This window comes from Esox lucius, chromosome 19, assembly GCF_011004845.1.
Source record: "Esox lucius isolate fEsoLuc1 chromosome 19, fEsoLuc1.pri, whole genome shotgun sequence".
NCBI classification, from domain to species: Eukaryota; Metazoa; Chordata; class Actinopteri; order Esociformes; family Esocidae; genus Esox; species Esox lucius.
The window spans coordinates 668,887-688,131 of NC_047587.1; the positions used below are offsets into that span (position 1 = coordinate 668,887).

Below are 19,245 nucleotides of genomic sequence, written 5' to 3' on the forward strand. Positions count from 1 at the left end.
GACTGTATTGAAACTTTAATACAACCTTTACTTTTCAAACAGTTGTATGTCTTTTTTTATTACCAACCTGCTGCCTACAAACAACATTAGATTAATAAATATTTATGAGGGCACAGTCTGGGACCACACCTAAAAGGTAATGGAGAGAGGTTCTCTCTCAGGTGTCACATCAATAATATTGAAATGATTCTGATATTGTTCTTTAAACCTTCATATAGACTATAAGCTAATACTGCAATTATGGCAAACATGACCAAGTCCAACAAATGGAAGAAGACACAAAACATTAACTGGCTTATAGTGCACATAGAAATAAAAGTTATTTAACAAACAGGACAAGAATTATGTAACTTTCCAAAGACACGCAAATACTCTGAAATAGTACATGCAACTAATACTGTCCCTGTACAACCATGATCACATGAATATGCATCATAACATGTTCCTGTACAACCATGATCACATGAACATGCATCATAACAACATGTCCCTGTACAACCATCATCACATGAATAAGCATCACAACAACATGTCCCTGTACAACCATCATCACATGAATATGCATCATAACATGTTCCTGTACAACCATCATCACATGAATATGCATCATAACAACATGTCCCTGTACAACCATCATCACATGAATATGCATCATAACAACATGTCCCTGTACAACCATCACATGAATATGCATCATAACATGTTCCTGTACAACCATCATCACATGAATATGCATCACAACAACATGTCCCTGTACAACCATCATCACATGAATATGCATCATAACAACATGTCCCTGTACAACCATCATATGAATATGCATCATAACAACATGTCCCTGTACAACCATCATCACATGAATATGCATCATAACAACATGTCCCTGTACAACCATCACATGAATATGCATCATAACAACATGTCCCTGTACAACCATCATCACATGAATATGCATCATAACAACATGTCCCTGTACAACCATCACATGAATATGCATCATAACAACATGTCCCTGTACAACCATCATATGAATATGCATCATAACAACATGTCCCTGTACAACCATCACATGAATATGCATCATAACAACATGTCCCTGTACAACCATCACATGAATATGCATCTCTGTACAAAACCTACATTTGACAGCTGGATGTAAAAGTGACAGATTTGCATATTCTGACAAATCTCAATAGGGGTTTAAAATATCACAAAGAATTACAATTAAATGACCAATGTTATCTCTGTCTGGTATAATTCTGATTCCTATAGTCTGAAGGAGGAGGTTGAATGCCAGCCAGACAGACGGACAGAAACCGACATACGAACAAGAGATAGATAGACACAAACACACAGACAGACAAGCAGCACTGACAGACAGACAGCAGACTGACAACACAAATGGATTGTCATTGTTTCCTCCCTTGACCAGCAAGATGTTGCGTGATGTCAGAGCTCAGTAGACAGGTAAGTCATGAACAGACATTGTTACAGGAACATTGTTACAGGACCTACATCTTCCTCAGGTCCTGCTGTGTTTAGACAGTGGTGGTCATCAGGTGACCTCAGCTGGTTCTATAAAGCCCTGGAGGCACAGATGTCTGAGTGATGGCCAGCAGGACATCCAGCAAACGTCCCAGCTGATCCACTGACCACAACTCTATGGGTGTTACAGTAACAACCGCCATCTAGAAACAACAGATCTATAACCAGACCCACTAAAGCAGAGAGCACTTGAGCAGTGATTTGATCTTCTTGGAGGAGATTCGCTTCTCTGTGATTTTAACTGCTCCTCCGGTGCCCCCTCCTGGTGGATCGGTGTCACTCTGTTGGGTGAGACAGACTATGTATAGACATGATGGAAGATAATAACCTCACATTTCTTAACATCAGCACACATATGACTGCTGTCACGAGAACACACATACGACAATTAGGATCATTCTTCTTTGTATTTTATGCAGAGATGTAAAAAGTACTCAAACAATAAAGGTAATAATGAACACCTAATGAAGCACTAAGATGATCGTAAGATGCACCTAAGTGTCTCGTTATTTCATCAGTGCATTTCCCGAAAGCATCGTTACTTAAGTGGCAGGTAACATCGCTCGTTAATTAACGAGTGCTCCGGATCACTCGTTAGGATGTCTTAACCGATCATAACAGGCACTTCACTGTTTTTGTGAAATAGCGCCTCCCTCAACATTAGAGTGTTTGCAAACAGTAAATATCAAGCCATTAGAACAAATAAAACGTATCAAAACAGTTTTGATTTAGACATCTATGTAGACAAATTAAATAAGCGCGTGACTGGATGTAAATGTAACTGAATGCAACTGGTCAACTGAGGATAAAGAAAAAGGTATGTAAAACAGTAAATAGGCTCATTAAGAAAAAGTGTTCAAAATTAACCGTTCAGGAGTCTGAAAGCCCGCACCGTACTGCTGCTATTATTTGATGGATAGGTGCTGGTGCCTCTACCTCAACAAGAACATTGAAGAACATGCTAGAATGCATGTTGTTTTCTCTCGATTCCAAATAATTAGAATCGATTTTTCCAACTATGCTTTATATTCCCAGTTAACCAATCGTGTGTTGATTGCTATGTGAGACTTATATATAGCTACCAGAGGAATTGATAATTGGATGTCATGTGATCGATTTCCGGAGATATGATTTTGATTGGCTGAAGTCCACCCCCATTGGTTGCAAATAAGTTTCGTCCACCATATATTTCTCTACTTCTTTAAGTTTTACATTTTCTTACTTGAAGTAGTTGAATACATCGCCAGCGATATTAAATGCTTCTGATAAGTAGCTCTATCGAAATGCAATAGGCTATTTCAAAACGTATTCATGGCATAATTCCATTCCATGCCAGATAGATGGCCTAATTCTATTCCAAACGGCCATAACGTGGTACTTACGATGCACTTCATAAAGAGCGACTTACGTGGTGGTTTGAGAAACAGGCGTAAGTATGTCGTAACAAAGTCCCACTTAAGGCAACGTGTATCGTTAAACCATCCTACGTGCTACGCTATCGGGAAACCGGGCCCTGGTCATTTAGGTCTAAATAAGCAACTTCCCTAAACTGGTGAACACAGCCAAGTACTTTTACCTTTTACACCTCTGATTTGAAACCCCTATTTTCATCAGGTTTGCGTTTATCTACATACCGTTTTACTGTCCAGGCTGTCCATGATGTCTCTTGCCACAGTATAAAATGCCTGAGTAGAGAGGGATGGCAGGATGTAAAACACAGCACATCATTATCACTAGTTTTTGCTAAAAGGTTTTTCTAATGCAATAGAACAAAAATGTAAATTATTTGGTAAAATCCATCTGAAAAATAAGTGAATTCTGAAATATATAAACTTAAACCTCAAAGTGACAGTTTCCCAGAAATAGGTTAACCCTAGTCTAGGACAAATAAAAATCTAACTCAATCGAGAAGTACATTGAGCTTAATATTTTAGTCCTGCACTTGGCTTAATCTGTGTCTGTAAAATAGGCCCATAGTCAATTTACCTCTTCCACATTTAAGCTGGACTTTGCACTCGTCTCCAAGAACTTCACTCCATAATCTATTGCCAACTACAAAAATGTAAAAATACATAATTACTGAAAAACAAGAACATAAAACATTTCACAAGTAAAACCCATAAAGTTGAGACGCTGCGTATAATGTAAATAAAAACAGAATGCAATGATGTGCAACTCATTTATCTGTATATTTAATTGAAAATAACACAAAGACAGCGGCTGAAATGGGTTTTCTCAGAAGGGTGGCTGGCTTCTCCCTTAGGGATAGGGTGAGAAGCTCAGCCATCCGTGAGGAACTCGGAGTAGAGCCGCTGCTCCTTTGCGTCGAAAGGAGCCAGGTGAGGTGGTTCGGGCATCTGGTAAGGATGCCCCCAGGACGTCTCCCTGGGTAGGTGTTCCAGGCACGTCCAGCTGGGAGGAGACCTCGGGGTAGGCCCAGGACTAGGTGGAGAGATTATATTTCGACACTGGCCTGGGAACGCCTTGGGATCCCCCAGTCAGAGCTGGCAAATGTGGCTCGGGAAAGGGAAGTTTGGGGTCCCCTGCTGGAGCTGCTGCCCCCGTGACCCGATACCGGATAAGCGGATTAAGATGAGATGAAGACAACAAATTAAATGCTGAAACTGAAAAATACATGTCCATTTTGAATTTGACGCCAGATACACGTTTCAAAAAAATTTGGCATGTTCACCACTGTGTTGCATCACCTCTTTTTTTAACAATACTCTGTATGCGTTCGGGAAGACCAGCTGCTGTAGTTTTGAAAGTGAAATGTTTTCCCATTATTGCTTGATATTGGATTTTAGCTACTCAACAGTTCGGGGATTCCTTTGTAGTATTTTTTGTTTCATAATGAGCCAAATGTTTTCAATGGGTGACAGGTCAGGACTGCAGGCAGACCAGTTTAGCACCCGGACTATTTTACTACTGAGCCATGCTGTTGTAATATGTGCAGAACGTGACTTGGTATTGTCTTGCTGAAATAAACAAGGCCTTCCCTGAAGAAGTCTGGATGGCAGCATACGTTGCTCCAAAACCTGTGTATATTGTTCAGCATTAATGGTGCCTTGACAGATGTGCAAGTCACTCATGCCATGTGCACTAATGTGCCCCAATACCATCACAGATGTTGGCTTTTGAACTGTGCGCTGATAACAAGCTGGATGGTTCCTGAGTCCGGAGGACGCGGCATCCATGATTTAAAAAAATCTGTTCAAACTCTTTTAAAATGTGTTGCTTGCATCAAATTCAAAGTGGGCATATACATTATAACCACCTGCCTAATATTGTGTGGGTCCCCCATTTGTCACCAAAACAGCCCTGACCCGTCAAGGCATGGACTCCACTAGACCTCTGAAGGTGTGCTGTGGTATCTGGCACCAAGACCTCCGCCGGCTTGCCTTCTTCCCATAGTGCATCCTGGTGCCATGTGTTCTCCGAGTAAGCAACACACACGCACCCAGCCATCCATATGATGTAAAAGAAAATGTAATTTATCGACCAGGCCACCTTCTTACATTCTTCCATGGTCCAGTTGTGATGCTCACATGCCCATTGTAGGCGCTTTTGGCAGTGGACAGGGGTCAGCATGGACATCCTGACTGGTCAGCTCCATACGCAACAAACTGTGATGCATTGTGTGTTCTTACACCTTCCTATCAGTACCACCATTAACTTTTTCAGCAATTTGAGCTGCAGTAGCTCGTCTGTTGGATCGGACCACACAGGCCAGCCCACGTGCATCAGTGAGCCTTGGCCGCCCATGACCCTGTCGCCAGTTCAACGCTTTTCCTTCCTTGGACCACTTTTGATAGGTACTGACCACTGCAGACCGGGAACACCCCACAAGGGTTGCAGTTTTGGAGATGCTCTGACCCAGTTGTCTAGCTAGCACAATTTGGCCCTTGTCAAAGTCATTTTTCAAGAAACAATTTTCTATTGAATATTGGGTTTAAATGATTTGCACATCATTGCATTCTCTTTAAATTGACATTTTACGCAGCATCCAAACTTTTTTGGAAACAGGGTTGTAAAAGAGCTCTGTTTAGAACCCGTCAAGCAAGTGACAAATGAAAGGAAAAACCTGAATGAGTTGAGGAACACATGCAGATGCTTCCATACAGGTGTACTGCATGATACAAATAAACAGTTAACATCTGATTATGCTCTCTGGCATGTATAAAAATGCTGAGCAGCCCAGTTCACCTCCATTGTGGATCAAGGTGGCAAGATAAAAGGATCTAAGTGACTTTGAAAATGGGTTAATTATTGGGTCACTTCCTGGATGACAATGCCTCCATCCACAGAGAACAATTGGAGGCCACTGAATAGTTTGATAAGTATGAAAGTTATGTGAATCATATGCTACAGCCTTCGCAGTCACAAGATCTTCAATACCTATGGGAGATTTTGGACCGATGTGTTACGTCCGCTCGCACACTGTCCGCTCGCTCAACTTGCAAATCTCTGGCGAGCTGCCGCTGAGCCTTCTGACTTTACTTAGACACTTTGTTAGTTTTTCCAACCATTTGTCACCCATCTGTAGGTTTTCAACTCTCCACTCAGGGACCCCATAGCCTGGCTTACATCTGACTCTAAGTCCTCCTGATTTTGATATCCCTATTTCAAATTGAATTCATCATGATCTATCTTTTACTGAAGCACCACCACACGAAACCAAACTGGCATGATAAATAACTAACCCTAACCCAAATATTTGGCGCAATGTGTGGATCAGGAAGACTGCGGAATTGTGCATGCAAATAGCTAGTAGATGAGAACCAATCAAAATTCCCATTTTGTGAATATTGTGGTTACAGCAGACTCCTGTTCAAAGCATTGGGTCACAGCGTTGTCACTAACGTAGGTTGCATCAGCCAGGCTAGGGACCACCAGACACTTCACATTTTTTTGTAGCCCTGAACAGACACACCTGATTCACTAGTCAAGGAACTGATGATTAGCTGACAGGTCTGATCAGGTGTGCTAGCTCGGTAATAGATCAAATACATGGAATGGCTGTGGGTCCCTGAGGAGAGGGGTGAGATCCTCCATTGTAAAATTTCATGTGATAATTTCACTTCATTGGCCAGGCAGTACCATCAGCGACTGCTAGGTAGACCCACCTTCTCCCCTCGTTCTCTAGACACCTGTCTTCGGTCAGTCATGTCACATTTATTTCCCAGGATCATCTTTTCCACATCAGATGACGCGTGCTACAGGGAGGAAGGCACAACATTCAGCAAGATGAGAAGGACCCACTCTGATGATACTACCAGCAGTACATGCTGGGGACAGTTGATATGAGCATCAATAGACAACTTAACAGCAACATAGCTCCTAGCTACATTAGGACTGTTGTAAAGAAGTCTAGCACAGAACTTTTGAGAAGACAATGTAACAACAGCATAGCTTCTAGAGTTGTGCTCAAAATTCTGCATATCCTTGGAGAATTGATAAGATATATACCATTTGCAAAGAAAATATGAGTGAGCAAAACACCTGTCTTTTATGTCTTATGGGATTCACATTCAACTGTAGGTCATAACAGAATGGCACATCACATCAGAATGGCAATCACAAAACATTGCAACAAATAAAAAAATTAACTGACCCCAAAAGTCTGCATACCCTTAGTTCTTAATACTGTGTATTAGCATCAATGACAGCGTGCAGTCTTTTGTAATAGTTGTCTATGAGGCCCTGAATTCTTGCAGGGGGTATAGCAGCCCATTTGTCTCTGCAAAATGCCTCCAGGTAATGCAAAGTCTTTGGTCGTCTTGCATGAACAGCACGTCTGAGATCTCCCCAGAGTGGCTCGATGATATTAAGGTCAGGGGACTGTGATGGCCACTAAAGAACCTTCACCTTTTTCTGCTATAACCATTGGAGGGTCAACTTAGCCTTGTGCTTAGGGTCATTATCGTGCTGGAAAGTATAAAAGCTTCCCATGCACAGCTTTCGTACAGAAAAATGCTAATTGTTTGCCAGTATTTTCTGATAACATGCTGCATTTATCTTGCCATCAATTTTCACAAGATTCCCTGTGCCTTTAGAGATCACCCCCCCCCCCCCCCCAAAAAAAACATCAGTAAGCCACCACCATGCTTCACAGTGGGAATGGTATTCTGTTCCTTATAGGCCTTGTTCACACCTCTCCAAATATAGCGCTTCTTGGTTGTGACCATAAAGCTCTATTTTGGTCTCGTCACTCCAAATTACAGTGTGCCAGAAGCTGTGAGCCATGTCAAGGTGTTGTCGGGCATATTATAAACTGGCTTTTTAGTGGCATTGGCGCAACTCGACCACGCAGCTCATTTTTGTTCAAGTAACCTCGTATTGTGCTCCTTTGAAACAACCACACCGTCTTTTTCCAGAGAAGCCTGGATTTCTCCTGAGGTTACCAGTGGGATTTTCTTTGTATCCCTAACAATTCTTCTAGCATGTTTTGGCTGAAATCTTTCTTGGCTTGGTATCAAGAAATACCCGAATTTTCCACTTCTTAATAAGTGATTGAACAATACTGACTGGCATTTGCAAGGCTTTGGATATCTTTTTATATCCTTTTCCATCTTTATAATGTTCCATTACCTTGTTATGCAGGTCTCTGGACAGTTCTTTTCTGCTCCCCATGGCTCAGTATCCAGCCTGCTCAGTGCATACATGTGAGAGCTAAAAAACTATTTATACAGACACTAACCGCAATTAAAAGCCACAGGTGTGGGAAATTCACCTTTAATTGCTATTTTCACCTGTGTGTGTCACTTTGTGTGTCTGTAACAAGGCCAAACATTCAAGGGTATGTAAACTTTTGAACAGGGCCATTTGGGTGATTTCTGTTATCATTATGATTTAAAAAGGAGCCAAACTATGTGATAATAAATGGCTTCATATGATCACTATCCTTCAAGAAAATATATGTTTGCATGATCAGTCATATTTTCAGAATTTCACAATTTCTGCCAGGGTATGCAAACCTATGCACAACTGTAGGTACACAAGAACTGTTGTAAAAAAGACAATAAAATAGCAACAGAGTTACCATGTAGTCTACCACAGCTGTAAACAAGTAATAAGACATAATAGCAACAGCTCCCGGAAAGATTAGCATGGTTTTAAAGAAGACAACATATCATTAGGCTAGTAGTAGCACATAACTACTGTAAAGAAGACAACATAACAGAAACATAGCTATTAGGTAGAGTAGTACTTTTGTAAAGAACACATTGCCTGTGCAGCATAGCTTCCAAAAAAGATGAATACTGTTGCAAAGTAACATGGTTACTAGGTACTCTAGCGTCTGTTGTAAAGAAGACAACGTCAAAGCAACATAGCTATCAGGGAGGTTAGTACTGAACTGTTGGTAAGAAGACAACGTCAAAGCAACGTAGCTATCAGGGAGGTTAGTACTGAACTGTTGTAAAGAAGACAACGTCAAAGCAACGTAGCTATCAGGGAGGTTAGTACTGAACTGCTGTAAAGAAGACAACATCAAAGCAACATAGCTATCAGGGAGGTTAGTGCTGAACTGTTGGAAAGAAGACAACGTCAAAGCAACGTAGCTATCAGGGAGGTTAGTACTGAACTGTTGTAAAGAAGACAACGTAACAGGAACATAGTCTCTAGGTAAACTACTTCTGTTGTACAGTCAAAATAACAGCAACATAGCTACTAGGTTGTACAAAAGCGTTTGGTGTAAAATGTGATTAAAATGTCTTTATAAAATAAATGTAATTGATTGATTGATGAAGATAAAAACATAACAGCAACATAGCTACAAGGTATGTTAATTAGCACTGTTGTAAAGAAGACAACATAACAGAAAAATAACTATTAGGTAATTAAGAACTGTTGTAAAGTAGATAACTATATCAGCATAACAGGTACTAGGTACAATAAGACAAACAATAAGACAAACAGTAGCTGTTAGACAAGCCTACTAGTATAGACCATCTACTGTTTGACTGCAGACCCTAGAAAATCAACATTCCATGTACAGAATGAGACAAAAAACAAGCATTAGTAACTGTGACAACAGACAGTTAACATAAGATTATTTTAATAAAAATGTATACCATTACTCAGAGCCATATGTTTAGAAATACTCACCTCCTCAATGTTCCGGATCCAGTTCTTTATGTTCTCAAAGGACTTCTCATTGCAGATGTCATACACTAACATAATGCCCTGCAAAATACCAGAAAACGGCATCTGATATCTGCATTTCAGATCTCTTTACTACATCTCATGTCTCCAATGCAACTCATGTCTCTACTGCATCTTATGTCTCTTTACTACATATCATGTCTTGGTTTTATCATATCTTTTACTACATAGCATTTCTCTTAACAGCATGTCATGTGTCTTTACAACAAGTGATTGGCTTTACTACATGTCATGTGTCTATACTACATCGCATATCTCTTTACTACATGCCATGTTTTTAAAGCATACCATGTCTTTTTTCCTGTATCTCATGTCTTTTACAGAAGCCACTGCTAACTATATAAAGAAAATAAAGACATAGATGTCCCCACAGATGCAATCCAAGGTAAATCAGGTATCAGCCAAGTCACTAACCATGGCCCCTCTGTAATAGGCTGTAGTGATTGTCCTAAACCGCTCCTGGCCAGCTGTGTCCCTGGGAAACACAATGTTAAAAAATGTCACACGTACTGTGGCTGCAGGGTTAGGGTTAGCCAGGGATAGGGTTAGCCAGGGATAGGGTTAGCCAGGGATAGGGTAAGCCAGGGTTAGGGTTAGCCAGGGATAGGGTTAGCCAGGGATAGGGTTAGCCAGGGTTATAGGGTTTTCCGGGATTAAAGGGTTAGCCAGGGTTATAGGGTTAGCCAGGGTTATAGGGTTAGCCATGGTTATAGGGTTAGCCATGGTTATAGGGTTAGCCAGGGTTATAGGGTTAGCCATGGTTATAAGGTTAGCCATGGTTATAGGGTTAGCCAGGGTTATAGGGTTAGCCAGGGTTAGGGTTAGCCAGGGTTATAGGGTTAGGGTTACGGTTAGCATCGGTTAGGTTAAGTTAGAGTTTGCCAGGGTTAAGGTTATCTATTTAAGTATTAAAAAGGCATAGGGATAGCCAGGCATGTTAGCAGGGGAAATAAGCCATCCATCTCTACTGTTTCACACTCCAATTACAAGCTAGGAAGTGATGTAGGGCTGGCAATTCCCCCATGTGATTAACTTATAATGTAGGCCTGGCTATAATATTTATATTCCTCTATGTGAATAACTTATAATGTAGGTCTGGCTATAATATTTATATTCCTCTATGTGAATAACTTATAATGTAGGCCTGGCTATAATATTTATATTCCTCTATGTGAATAACTTATAATGTAGGCCTGGCTATAATATTTATATTCCTCTATGTGAATAACTTATAATGTAGGCCTGGCTATAATATTTATATTCCTCTATGTGAATAACTTATAATGTAGGCCTGGCTATAATATTTATATTCCTCTATGTGAATAACTTATAATGTAGGCCTGGCTATAATATTTATATTCCTCTATGTGATTAACTTATAATGTAGGCCTGGCTATAATATTTATATTCCTCTATGTGAATAACTTATAATGTAGGCCTGGCTATAATATTTATATTCCTCTATGTGAATAACTTATAATGTAGGCCTGGCTATAATATTTATATTCCTTTATGTGATTAACTTGTGATGTAGGCCTGGCTATAACAAATATTATTCTGTGCAACTCAATTATAATGAATGTAGGCAATAAAGTCTATATTACCTATGTGATTAAGTTATTATATAGGTTGTTTTTATGACAGATATATTCTCTATATGACATAATGTAGGTTTGTCTTTACATATATATTCTCGATAAGATATAATGTAGGTCTGGCTATTACAGATATATTCCCTTTAAGATATAATGTAGGCCTGGTTAATATGACAGTTACAGAATGCACTGTTGGAGAGCTGTGGAAGTATATATGTGTAGAATGTCGTGGAGGCAGACCTACCATATCTGCAGCTTTACTCTCTTCCCGTTTAGCTCTATTGTTCTTATTTTGAAATCAATTCCTGAAATCAGAGACAAAGATGATGTGCAGTTGTGCTTATATGACCATTCTAATAATAGGTCGTATAGTGCTGTACGGAGAAGGATAGCTTATAAACAAAGGGAAAGCATATTAAAGTCAACATTTATTGGGTCAGGTTACTGTATTAACCAATAGGAGCTCTCATAAAGGAACAATAATTTGTCTCTTTAAATCTCAGCCAAACCGGCTAAACGCTATACCGCAACACACACGGAGCCGGTGATTCCTTGAACTAACCGATTGTTGAAATAAAGGTGGTGTTGAAGGCGTCTTCGCTGAACCTGAAGAGTAAACATGTCTTCCCGACACCGCTATCTCCGATCAGCAGAAGTTTGAACAGATAATCGTACGTTTTAGCCATTTAAAACACCGTCCTTGGTTAATTATGACAATGAAATAAGAGTCCTCCAGCCAAGTCAACACCTCCAAAACCTCCCCGGCTGTCTGGCTGGTAGGGAATGGGGGGGGGGGGGGTGACGTCATGTAATCTCTCCCAGTAAGGTATACTAGTGTTCTGCCAGCAGCACTAAAGATGACGTCATAATCGTGTTGCAATGAGGAAGCCTTCAGAATAAAAGTGCCAATGTCAATATATTGCATAGCGTATAAGTCGTTCTGAAGATGGTAAAGTGTAAAGAAAATACATTTTAAAAAGTTTTCTAATGAACGCAAAGAGCACATAATATAAGATTTATATAGGTTTAAAAAAATAATTAAACCACAAAAATATGCAAGACTCTGTACCTGAATTTGGCCTGATGCAAAAACCCTAGATGTTGTGCCGTGGAACACAGCTTTCGAGAAGTACTCACCTGGCAAGTTGAAAGGCAGATGAGTTCAGAAAGAACTAGCTTCTTTCTGTTAAGACTTTTAGCAAAGGTTAAGGTCTATCTCTCTCCCAAACATTTTTAGAGAAAGTTATCCATGCTTTTATCACCTCTCTGCAAGATTATTGTAATTTTTTGTACATGGGGGTAGAACAGTCATTTCTGAATCTGCTCCAATATAGTACAAAATGCAGCTGCTCGTCTTTGGAAAAAGAAAGCGTGAACACATAACAGTATTGGCCTCCCTCCAATGGCTTCCTGTCCGTTTCAGGATTGATTTAAAGATTTTATTGCTTGTTTTCAAGGTTTTAAATGGGTTGGTGCCACCGTATCCGGCTGAACTCTTACACCGCCATTCTCCAGTTAGAGCCCTGAGGTTGTCCAACCATTTGCTCCTGGATGTCCCAAGATCCAGGCTTAAACATAAAGGGGATTGAGTTTGGTTTTTGCCCTGAAATAGCTCATCTGATTCCACAGGTAAGGGCTTGTTAATTAATTAAGAATTAGCTCTGGGATCCATCTAATAGATGGAATGGCTGGGGGGTCCCCAGGGGAGGCTTGAAAACCTATGGATTAGGGTATAAAGAATCCATATATTGTGTCAATGAATGGAGGAAATACAGGGTAGAGCCAGCAGCTATTTTGTTCAATCACAGAGCCATTATCTTTAGTGTGGGGAAGGAAAGTGAAGTCAAGCCTAATTACTACAGATGAGAACCTGTTCTTCAGATCTCACACTTTCAGGAATTATGATTGACACTCTATATGGATTCTTTATACCCTAGTAATTCTCGAATGCCATGTTCCATGGCACAACGTCTATTTTTTTTTATAAGGCAATATACCCCGATCAGCCATAACATTATGACCACTGACAGGTGAAGTGAATAACACTGATAATCTCGTTATCATGGCACCTGTCAGTGGGTGGGATATATTAGGCAGCAAGTGAACATTCTGTCCTCAAAGTTGATGTGTTAGAAGCAGGAAAAATGGGCAAGAAAATCTGAGCAACTTTGACAGGAGACAAATTGTGATGGCTAGACGACTGGGTCAGAACATCTCCAAAACTGCAGCCCTTGTGGGGTGTTCCCAGCCTGCAGTGGTCAGTACCGATCAAAAGTGGTCCAAGGAAGGAAAAACGTTGAACCGGCGACAGGGTCATGGACGGCCAAGGCTCAATAATGCACATGGGAAGTAAAGGCTGGTCTGTGTGGTCCAATCCAACAGACGAGTCACTGTAGCTCAAATTTCTGAGAAAGTTAATGGCGGTACTGATAGGAAGGTGTAAGAACACACAATGCATCACTGTTTGTTGTGTATGGGGCTGCGTAGCCACAGACCAGTCAGGGTGCCCATGCTGACCCCTGTCCACTGCCGAAAACACCTACAATGGGCATGTGAGCATCAGAACTGGACCACGGATCAATGAAAGAAGGTGGCTTGGTCTGATGAATCATGTTTTCTTTTACCTCATGTGGATGGCTGGGTGCGTGTGCGTTGCTTACCTGGAGAACACTTGGCACCAGGATGCACTATGGGAAGAAGGCAAGCCGGCGGAGGCAGTGTGATGCTTTGGGCAATGTTCTGCTGGGAAACCTTGGGTCCTGCCATTCATGTGGATGTTACTTTGACACGTACCACCTACCTTAGCATAGTTGCAGACCATGTGCACCCTTTCATGGCAACGGTATTCCCTGATGGAATTAACCTCTTTCAGCAGGATAATGTGCCTTGCCACAAAGCAAAAATTATTCAGGAATGGTTTGAGAAACACAAAATAAAATATAAAATATATACATATTTATTTGTTTCTAATCATTATTCTTTTGCTTTAAGAAAAACATACACTTTCGAATATTATGATTTTTTTCAATGATGGCTTTTGAAAAAGTATTTATTTTGAAAAAGTAAATCTGTGTTAGTGCTGCCAGGATAATATCCTGCTGCTAGGAGAACGGTAGTGTAAGGTATGTTATGATCTATGCAGTTTTCTTGGGTTGCTTACAGTGAAATCCATGTTAATCGCAAAAGAAGCAGCCGTTGGGAGGTCGTTTTCACACATGCAGCAAAGTTATTATGCTACATTACTAATGTTACAGCCAGGTAATTGTGCTGTATATTAGGTAGATTATGCGATGGATATTAAGTAGACACTCTCGCATGTTGAATGGGAAGACAACGTTTTAAAGATATTCTGTGCACTAGCATAGTAGACATATACAAAGTATTGTCACTAATTAGACTGGTTACTTTTACTGTTACATTAACTGTAGATAGTAGCAACAATTGTAGCAACATTTTTCAAAGAAGCACAAACCCAAAGATTGCCAGTGGTTAGGATATCCCTAAAATAAATATTCACTGATAGTCACAAGTCAGACTGTCAGCACTAATTAAAACAACTCGTTATTGTTTCATTAGTTTGCTTGTTTTCACCTCCAAAATGTAATTGTTACTTTAGTTACAAGAGGGTTTAGCTAATAATTAATAACAATTGTGGAGATTTACAATCATCCATGGCAACCTAGTGGGTGGTATCCCCCCCCCCCGACCAATCAAATCAGAGCAGAGTTAGCTAGCAAGATATACATGCAGAGTGAGCCCAAACGGTAAAATGCCAGTAAGTTGTCATAGATTACTCTTGCTATAGCAGGTATTTGTTGTTGACAGGCATGTCATCCGTACTTGAAATCAAGGTGCTGCCAGATAATTAAATTAATATTATCAGAAATAGTTGTGATGTATTTGTTGTTGCAGCACATGGCGCAAGCTAGCTAACGTTAGCTAGTGTCTCGGGTCAGAGTAAATGGTTCTGTGCATGTGTCCGATCAAAGTTTAGCATAGACTATAATCCGGCTACTGTTCGAACTTTTTAAGGGTTTTAAGCACAGGGAAATGTATGCTGCTATTTAACTAGTTAGCGAACACACGTTGCTGCAGCTAGCCACAACGTTACGCGACTGTAAATCTTTGGCATCGCCCCAAGACAGCTGTGGCACGATTTGGCCACGTACATTGTTAATAAATATGTAGTTAACTAACCAGCGAGAAATGTACTGCGTACAGCTAATGAGTTCTGCTTTAGTTACTTTTCACGGTGATGTATCAAATCAGAAGCGAAACAGCCTGTTTCAGACGGAATGTTTCTTAATTAAGTAAAGGTAAAATTACCCTGCATAGGCTTTAAACCTTGTTTAAAACTCAGGAATACAAGTACAACATGACGTAAAACGTAACTGTACAGTACGGGATAACCCTCGACCGCAAATTTTCATGAGAATAAAGGTCACCCAAATTGTTATTGTTTATACTGCTGATAGTTGTGTCTATACCTTGAATATTATTTATTAACTCAACAAACGACCTATTATTTCAGTTAGCCAGAGACCTACTCCACCCTTCTGTGGAGTTGGAGAGAAGACAACATAAGAAGAAACGCCTCGTTCAATGCCCTAACTCCTACTTCATGGATGTTAAGTGCCCAGGTATGTTATGAAATATTAGGTGTGTAATGAATGCATTTAGACAATTGAAGGAAACTCACCTTCCAATAAGATAGTTTGGAGATATTTTTGTTTAGATTGAATGTGTCTCATCTCCCAGGCTGCTATAAAATCACCACAGTGTTTAGCCATGCCCAGACCGTGGTACTTTGTGTTGGATGCTCCACTGTTCTCTGCCAGCCAACCGGAGGAAAGGCAAGACTCACTGAGGGTAGGTCATCAGCTATTCATTTACAATAATTTACCAGACTGCATGTCAGTATTTAACACACAGGCTATTGTAACTAACCTGTCATCTCTGATCTGCAACATAACAAAAGTGAGCTTTTATTTTCAGATGTACTGTACTCAGCAGGTCCTGTTGGTTGGTATGCTGGGTGTTATGTGTATGGGGGACTTAAAATATACTGGCATGTACCGTGCGTCTAGAATATCCTGCCATCTACAGTATGACTAGAATACCCTGCTGACTACAGTATGACTAGAATACCCTGCCGTCTACAGTATGACTAGAATACCCTGCCGTCTACAGTATGACTAGAATACCCTGTCATCTACACTATGACTAGAATACCCTGCCATCTACAGTATGACTAGAATACCCTGCCGTCTACAGTATGACTAGAATACCCTGTCATCTACACTATGACTAGAATACCCTGCCGTCTACAGTATGACTAGAATACCCTGCCGTCTACAGTATGACTAGAATACCCTGCCGTCTACAGTATAACTAGAATACCCTGCCATCTACAGTATGACTAGAATACCCTGCCATCTACAGTATGACTAGAATACCCTGTCATCTACAGTATGACTAGAATACCCTGCCGTCTACAGTAGGACTAGAATACCCTGCCATCTACACTATGATTAGAATACCCTGCCATCTACAGTAGGACTAGAATACCCTGCCGTCTACAGTATGACTAGAATACCCTGCCGTCTACAGTAGGACTAGAATACCCTGCCGACTACAGTATGACTAGAATACCCTGCCATCTACACTATGACTAGAATACCCTGCCGTCTACAGTAGGACTAGAATACCCTGCCATCTACAGTATGACTAGAATACCCTGCCGTCTACACTATGACTAGAATACCCTGCCATCTACAGTATGACTAGAATACCCTGCCATCTACAGTATGATTAGAATACCCTGCCATCTACAGTATGACTAGAATACCCTGCCGTCTACAGTATGACTAGAATACCCTGCCGTCTACAGTATGACTAGAATACCCTGTCATCTACAGTATGACTAGAATACCCTGCCATCTACACTATGATTAGAATACCCTGCCATCTACAGTAGGACTAGAATACCCTGCCGTCTACAGTAGGACTAGAATACCCTGCCATCTACACTATGATTAGAATACCCTGCCATCTACAGTAGGACTAGAATACCCTGCCGTCTACAGTATGACTAGAATACCCTGCCGTCTACAGTAGGACTAGAATACCCTGCTGACTACAGTATGACTAGAATACCCTGCCATCTACACTATGACTAGAATACCCTGCCGTCTACAGTAGGACTAGAATACCCTGCCGTCTACAGTATGACTAGAATACCCTGCCGTCTACAGTAGGACTAGAATACCCTGCCGACTACAGTATGACTAGAATACCCTGCCATCTACACTATGACTAGAATACCCTGCCGTCTACAGTAGGACTAGAATACCCTGCCATCTACAGTATGACTAGAATACCCTGCCGTCTACACTATGACTAGAATACCCTGCCATCTACAGTATGACTAGAATACCCTGCCATCTACAGTATGACTAGAATACCCTGCCATCTACAGTATGACTAGAATACCCTGCCGACTACAGTATGTCTAGAAATGTCACTGACAGGAACCTGGTTTGTCAGAGCTCATCTATGTCAGTGACCAACAAGTGGGGTGTCTCTCTGCAGACTAGTGTTGTATTGCACGGTTATTATTATTTATTATACACTGTGCCCTGCCTGTTAGTTTGCACCAGACCTCCTATTCGGATTTAAATACTCTTACATCCACAACCGTTGTTGTTTTTGTTGTACCATCTGTATCGATCAACCGTAGACACTTTTGACTGTGAAGAACCCTAGAGGGTAGACCTTCCTGAGGGTCTGGTACTGTCCGTGGTAAACGCTAATAAAATTAATAATTTTCTGTTCTCTTGGTCCCATAACCTAGGTTTGGATGATTTCAAAATTACTATTACCTTGAACTGTTCTGTAAAATATTGCATTCCTACATATACAGTGGGATTTGGTAAATTAAAATACATTTATTTTGTAGAAGAAAATCATGTCCGTCATCTCTGCATAGAAACAATTGTCCAGCCCAATTATGTTGGTTCCAGATTATGGTGGTGTTCTGTGTATGCATGGTTCGGCATCAGAATTGAAACCTCTGGATCCAGTCTGTCATGCAGCTCTGTGTTTCATTACTGATGCTGACCTCCAGAAGAACCAGACTGGTTGACTGTATTTTGTATGTAAGGCTGCAAAGGCTTTAATTTTGTGTAAAGAAATGAAAGTGCAGTGAGTTAATCATACTCGGCACACTCACTGGACTGACTAGTCCACGAAGAACTATGGGCTTATTCAGAGTTTGGTGAAACTGCTTTTAACCACTACGCCCTTTACGGAATGTCTTGCAGTGTCCTTAAGCTAGAAGCACTGGTGCCTATTAGGCAGGTCAAATGTCTGATAAATGTGATTACAGCCATTTGTGATTGCTTTTCTTAATGGTGTTTCATTGTGTATTTTGTATATGCATTTATATGTAATATAAAACTCTGCTGTAAGAGACCTAGCTGTCAGTTTGATTCATTTGTAAAGATTAACAATAAACCATATCAAACAGTAACTTAACCTCTTTTCCTGCTATATACAGTATACGATGTCGCTGTCTGTAGTCAATGTCTGTTGTCCAAGTTGTATGACTGACTGTGTCTGTTCAGGTTGCTCTTTCAGGAGGAAGCAGCACTGAGGATGATGACAGTGTGACAGCTCATGTTAAGCAGACAGTGTGACATCATTTCACGGATCAACATCATGCCAGAGATCTATGATCGATGCCTTAACTGTTCAATCATTGCAGTGACGGAAGTGAAATAATGCAGTCGTTTTGATTTGTAACCTTATATATGGCTCATCTTTTTACCATCAGTCCACTTCGGAATAAAGCCTTACTCATGATGCATCGTCTTCATTTTATGAGCCTGCTGAATTGGAATAGTTCCTGTGTGTCGCGTCACTTCATTTTATTGTGTAG

At 40.6% G+C, this 19,245-nt stretch overlaps 2 protein-coding genes across 5 annotated transcripts; one reads left to right on the forward strand and one right to left on the reverse strand.

Moving 5' to 3' along the window:
- LOC105007100 (ras-related protein Rab-8B) lies at positions 1 to 12,071 on the reverse strand. Of its 2 annotated transcripts, XM_010865897.4 has the most exons (8): positions 11,869 to 12,071; positions 11,551 to 11,611; positions 10,126 to 10,186; positions 9,655 to 9,732; positions 6,672 to 6,761; positions 3,532 to 3,597; positions 3,180 to 3,230; positions 1 to 1,826 (listed from the first exon to the last, which is right to left on the reverse strand). In XM_010865897.4, the coding sequence occupies exons 1-8, from the start codon at positions 11,990 to 11,992 to the stop codon at positions 1,719 to 1,721; spliced, it is 639 nt and encodes a 212-aa protein (XP_010864199.1). In that variant the 5' UTR covers positions 11,993 to 12,071; the 3' UTR covers positions 1 to 1,718. The 2 variants fall into 2 exon arrangements, with proteins under 2 accessions (XP_010864199.1, XP_010864200.1); XM_010865898.5 differs by lacking the exon at positions 11,551 to 11,611 and having other exon boundaries at positions 11,869 to 12,046.
- A 2,414-nt stretch (positions 12,072 to 14,485) lies between these two features.
- rps27l (ribosomal protein S27 like) lies at positions 14,486 to 19,171 on the forward strand. 3 transcript variants are annotated; one of them, XM_029115143.2, is made up of 4 exons: positions 14,486 to 14,564; positions 15,838 to 15,946; positions 16,065 to 16,175; positions 18,932 to 19,171. In XM_029115143.2, exons 2-4 carry the CDS (start codon positions 15,928 to 15,930, stop codon positions 18,958 to 18,960), a joined length of 159 nt encoding a protein of 52 aa, XP_028970976.1. In that variant the 5' UTR covers positions 14,486 to 14,564; positions 15,838 to 15,927; the 3' UTR covers positions 18,961 to 19,171. The 3 variants fall into 3 exon arrangements, with proteins under 3 accessions (XP_028970976.1, XP_012987162.1, XP_028970975.1); XM_013131708.2 differs by lacking the exon at positions 14,486 to 14,564 and adding an exon at positions 15,010 to 15,081; XM_029115142.2 differs by lacking the exon at positions 14,486 to 14,564 and adding an exon at positions 15,388 to 15,622.
- The last annotated feature ends 74 nt before the right edge of the window (positions 19,172 to 19,245 follow it).

Excerpts from the sequence above, each read along its gene's own strand:
- LOC105007100 (XM_010865897.4), bottom strand. The coding sequence starts at position 11,992 with ATGGCTAAAACGTACGATTATCTGTTCAAACTTCTGCTGATCGGAGAT. Across the intron at positions 11,612-11,868 it reads CACCTTTATTTCAACAATCG|GAATTGATTTCAAAATAAGA; the intron begins GTTAGTTCAAGG and ends CTCTGATTTCAG. Across the intron at positions 10,187-11,550 it reads AGAGTAAAGCTGCAGATATG|GGACACAGCTGGCCAGGAGC; the intron begins GTAGGTCTGCCT and ends TGTGTTTCCCAG.
- rps27l (XM_013131708.2), top strand. Across the intron at positions 15,947-16,064 it reads CATGGATGTTAAGTGCCCAG|GCTGCTATAAAATCACCACA; the intron begins GTATGTTATGAA and ends CTCATCTCCCAG. Across the intron at positions 16,176-18,931 it reads AAAGGCAAGACTCACTGAGG|GTTGCTCTTTCAGGAGGAAG; the intron begins GTAGGTCATCAG and ends GTGTCTGTTCAG.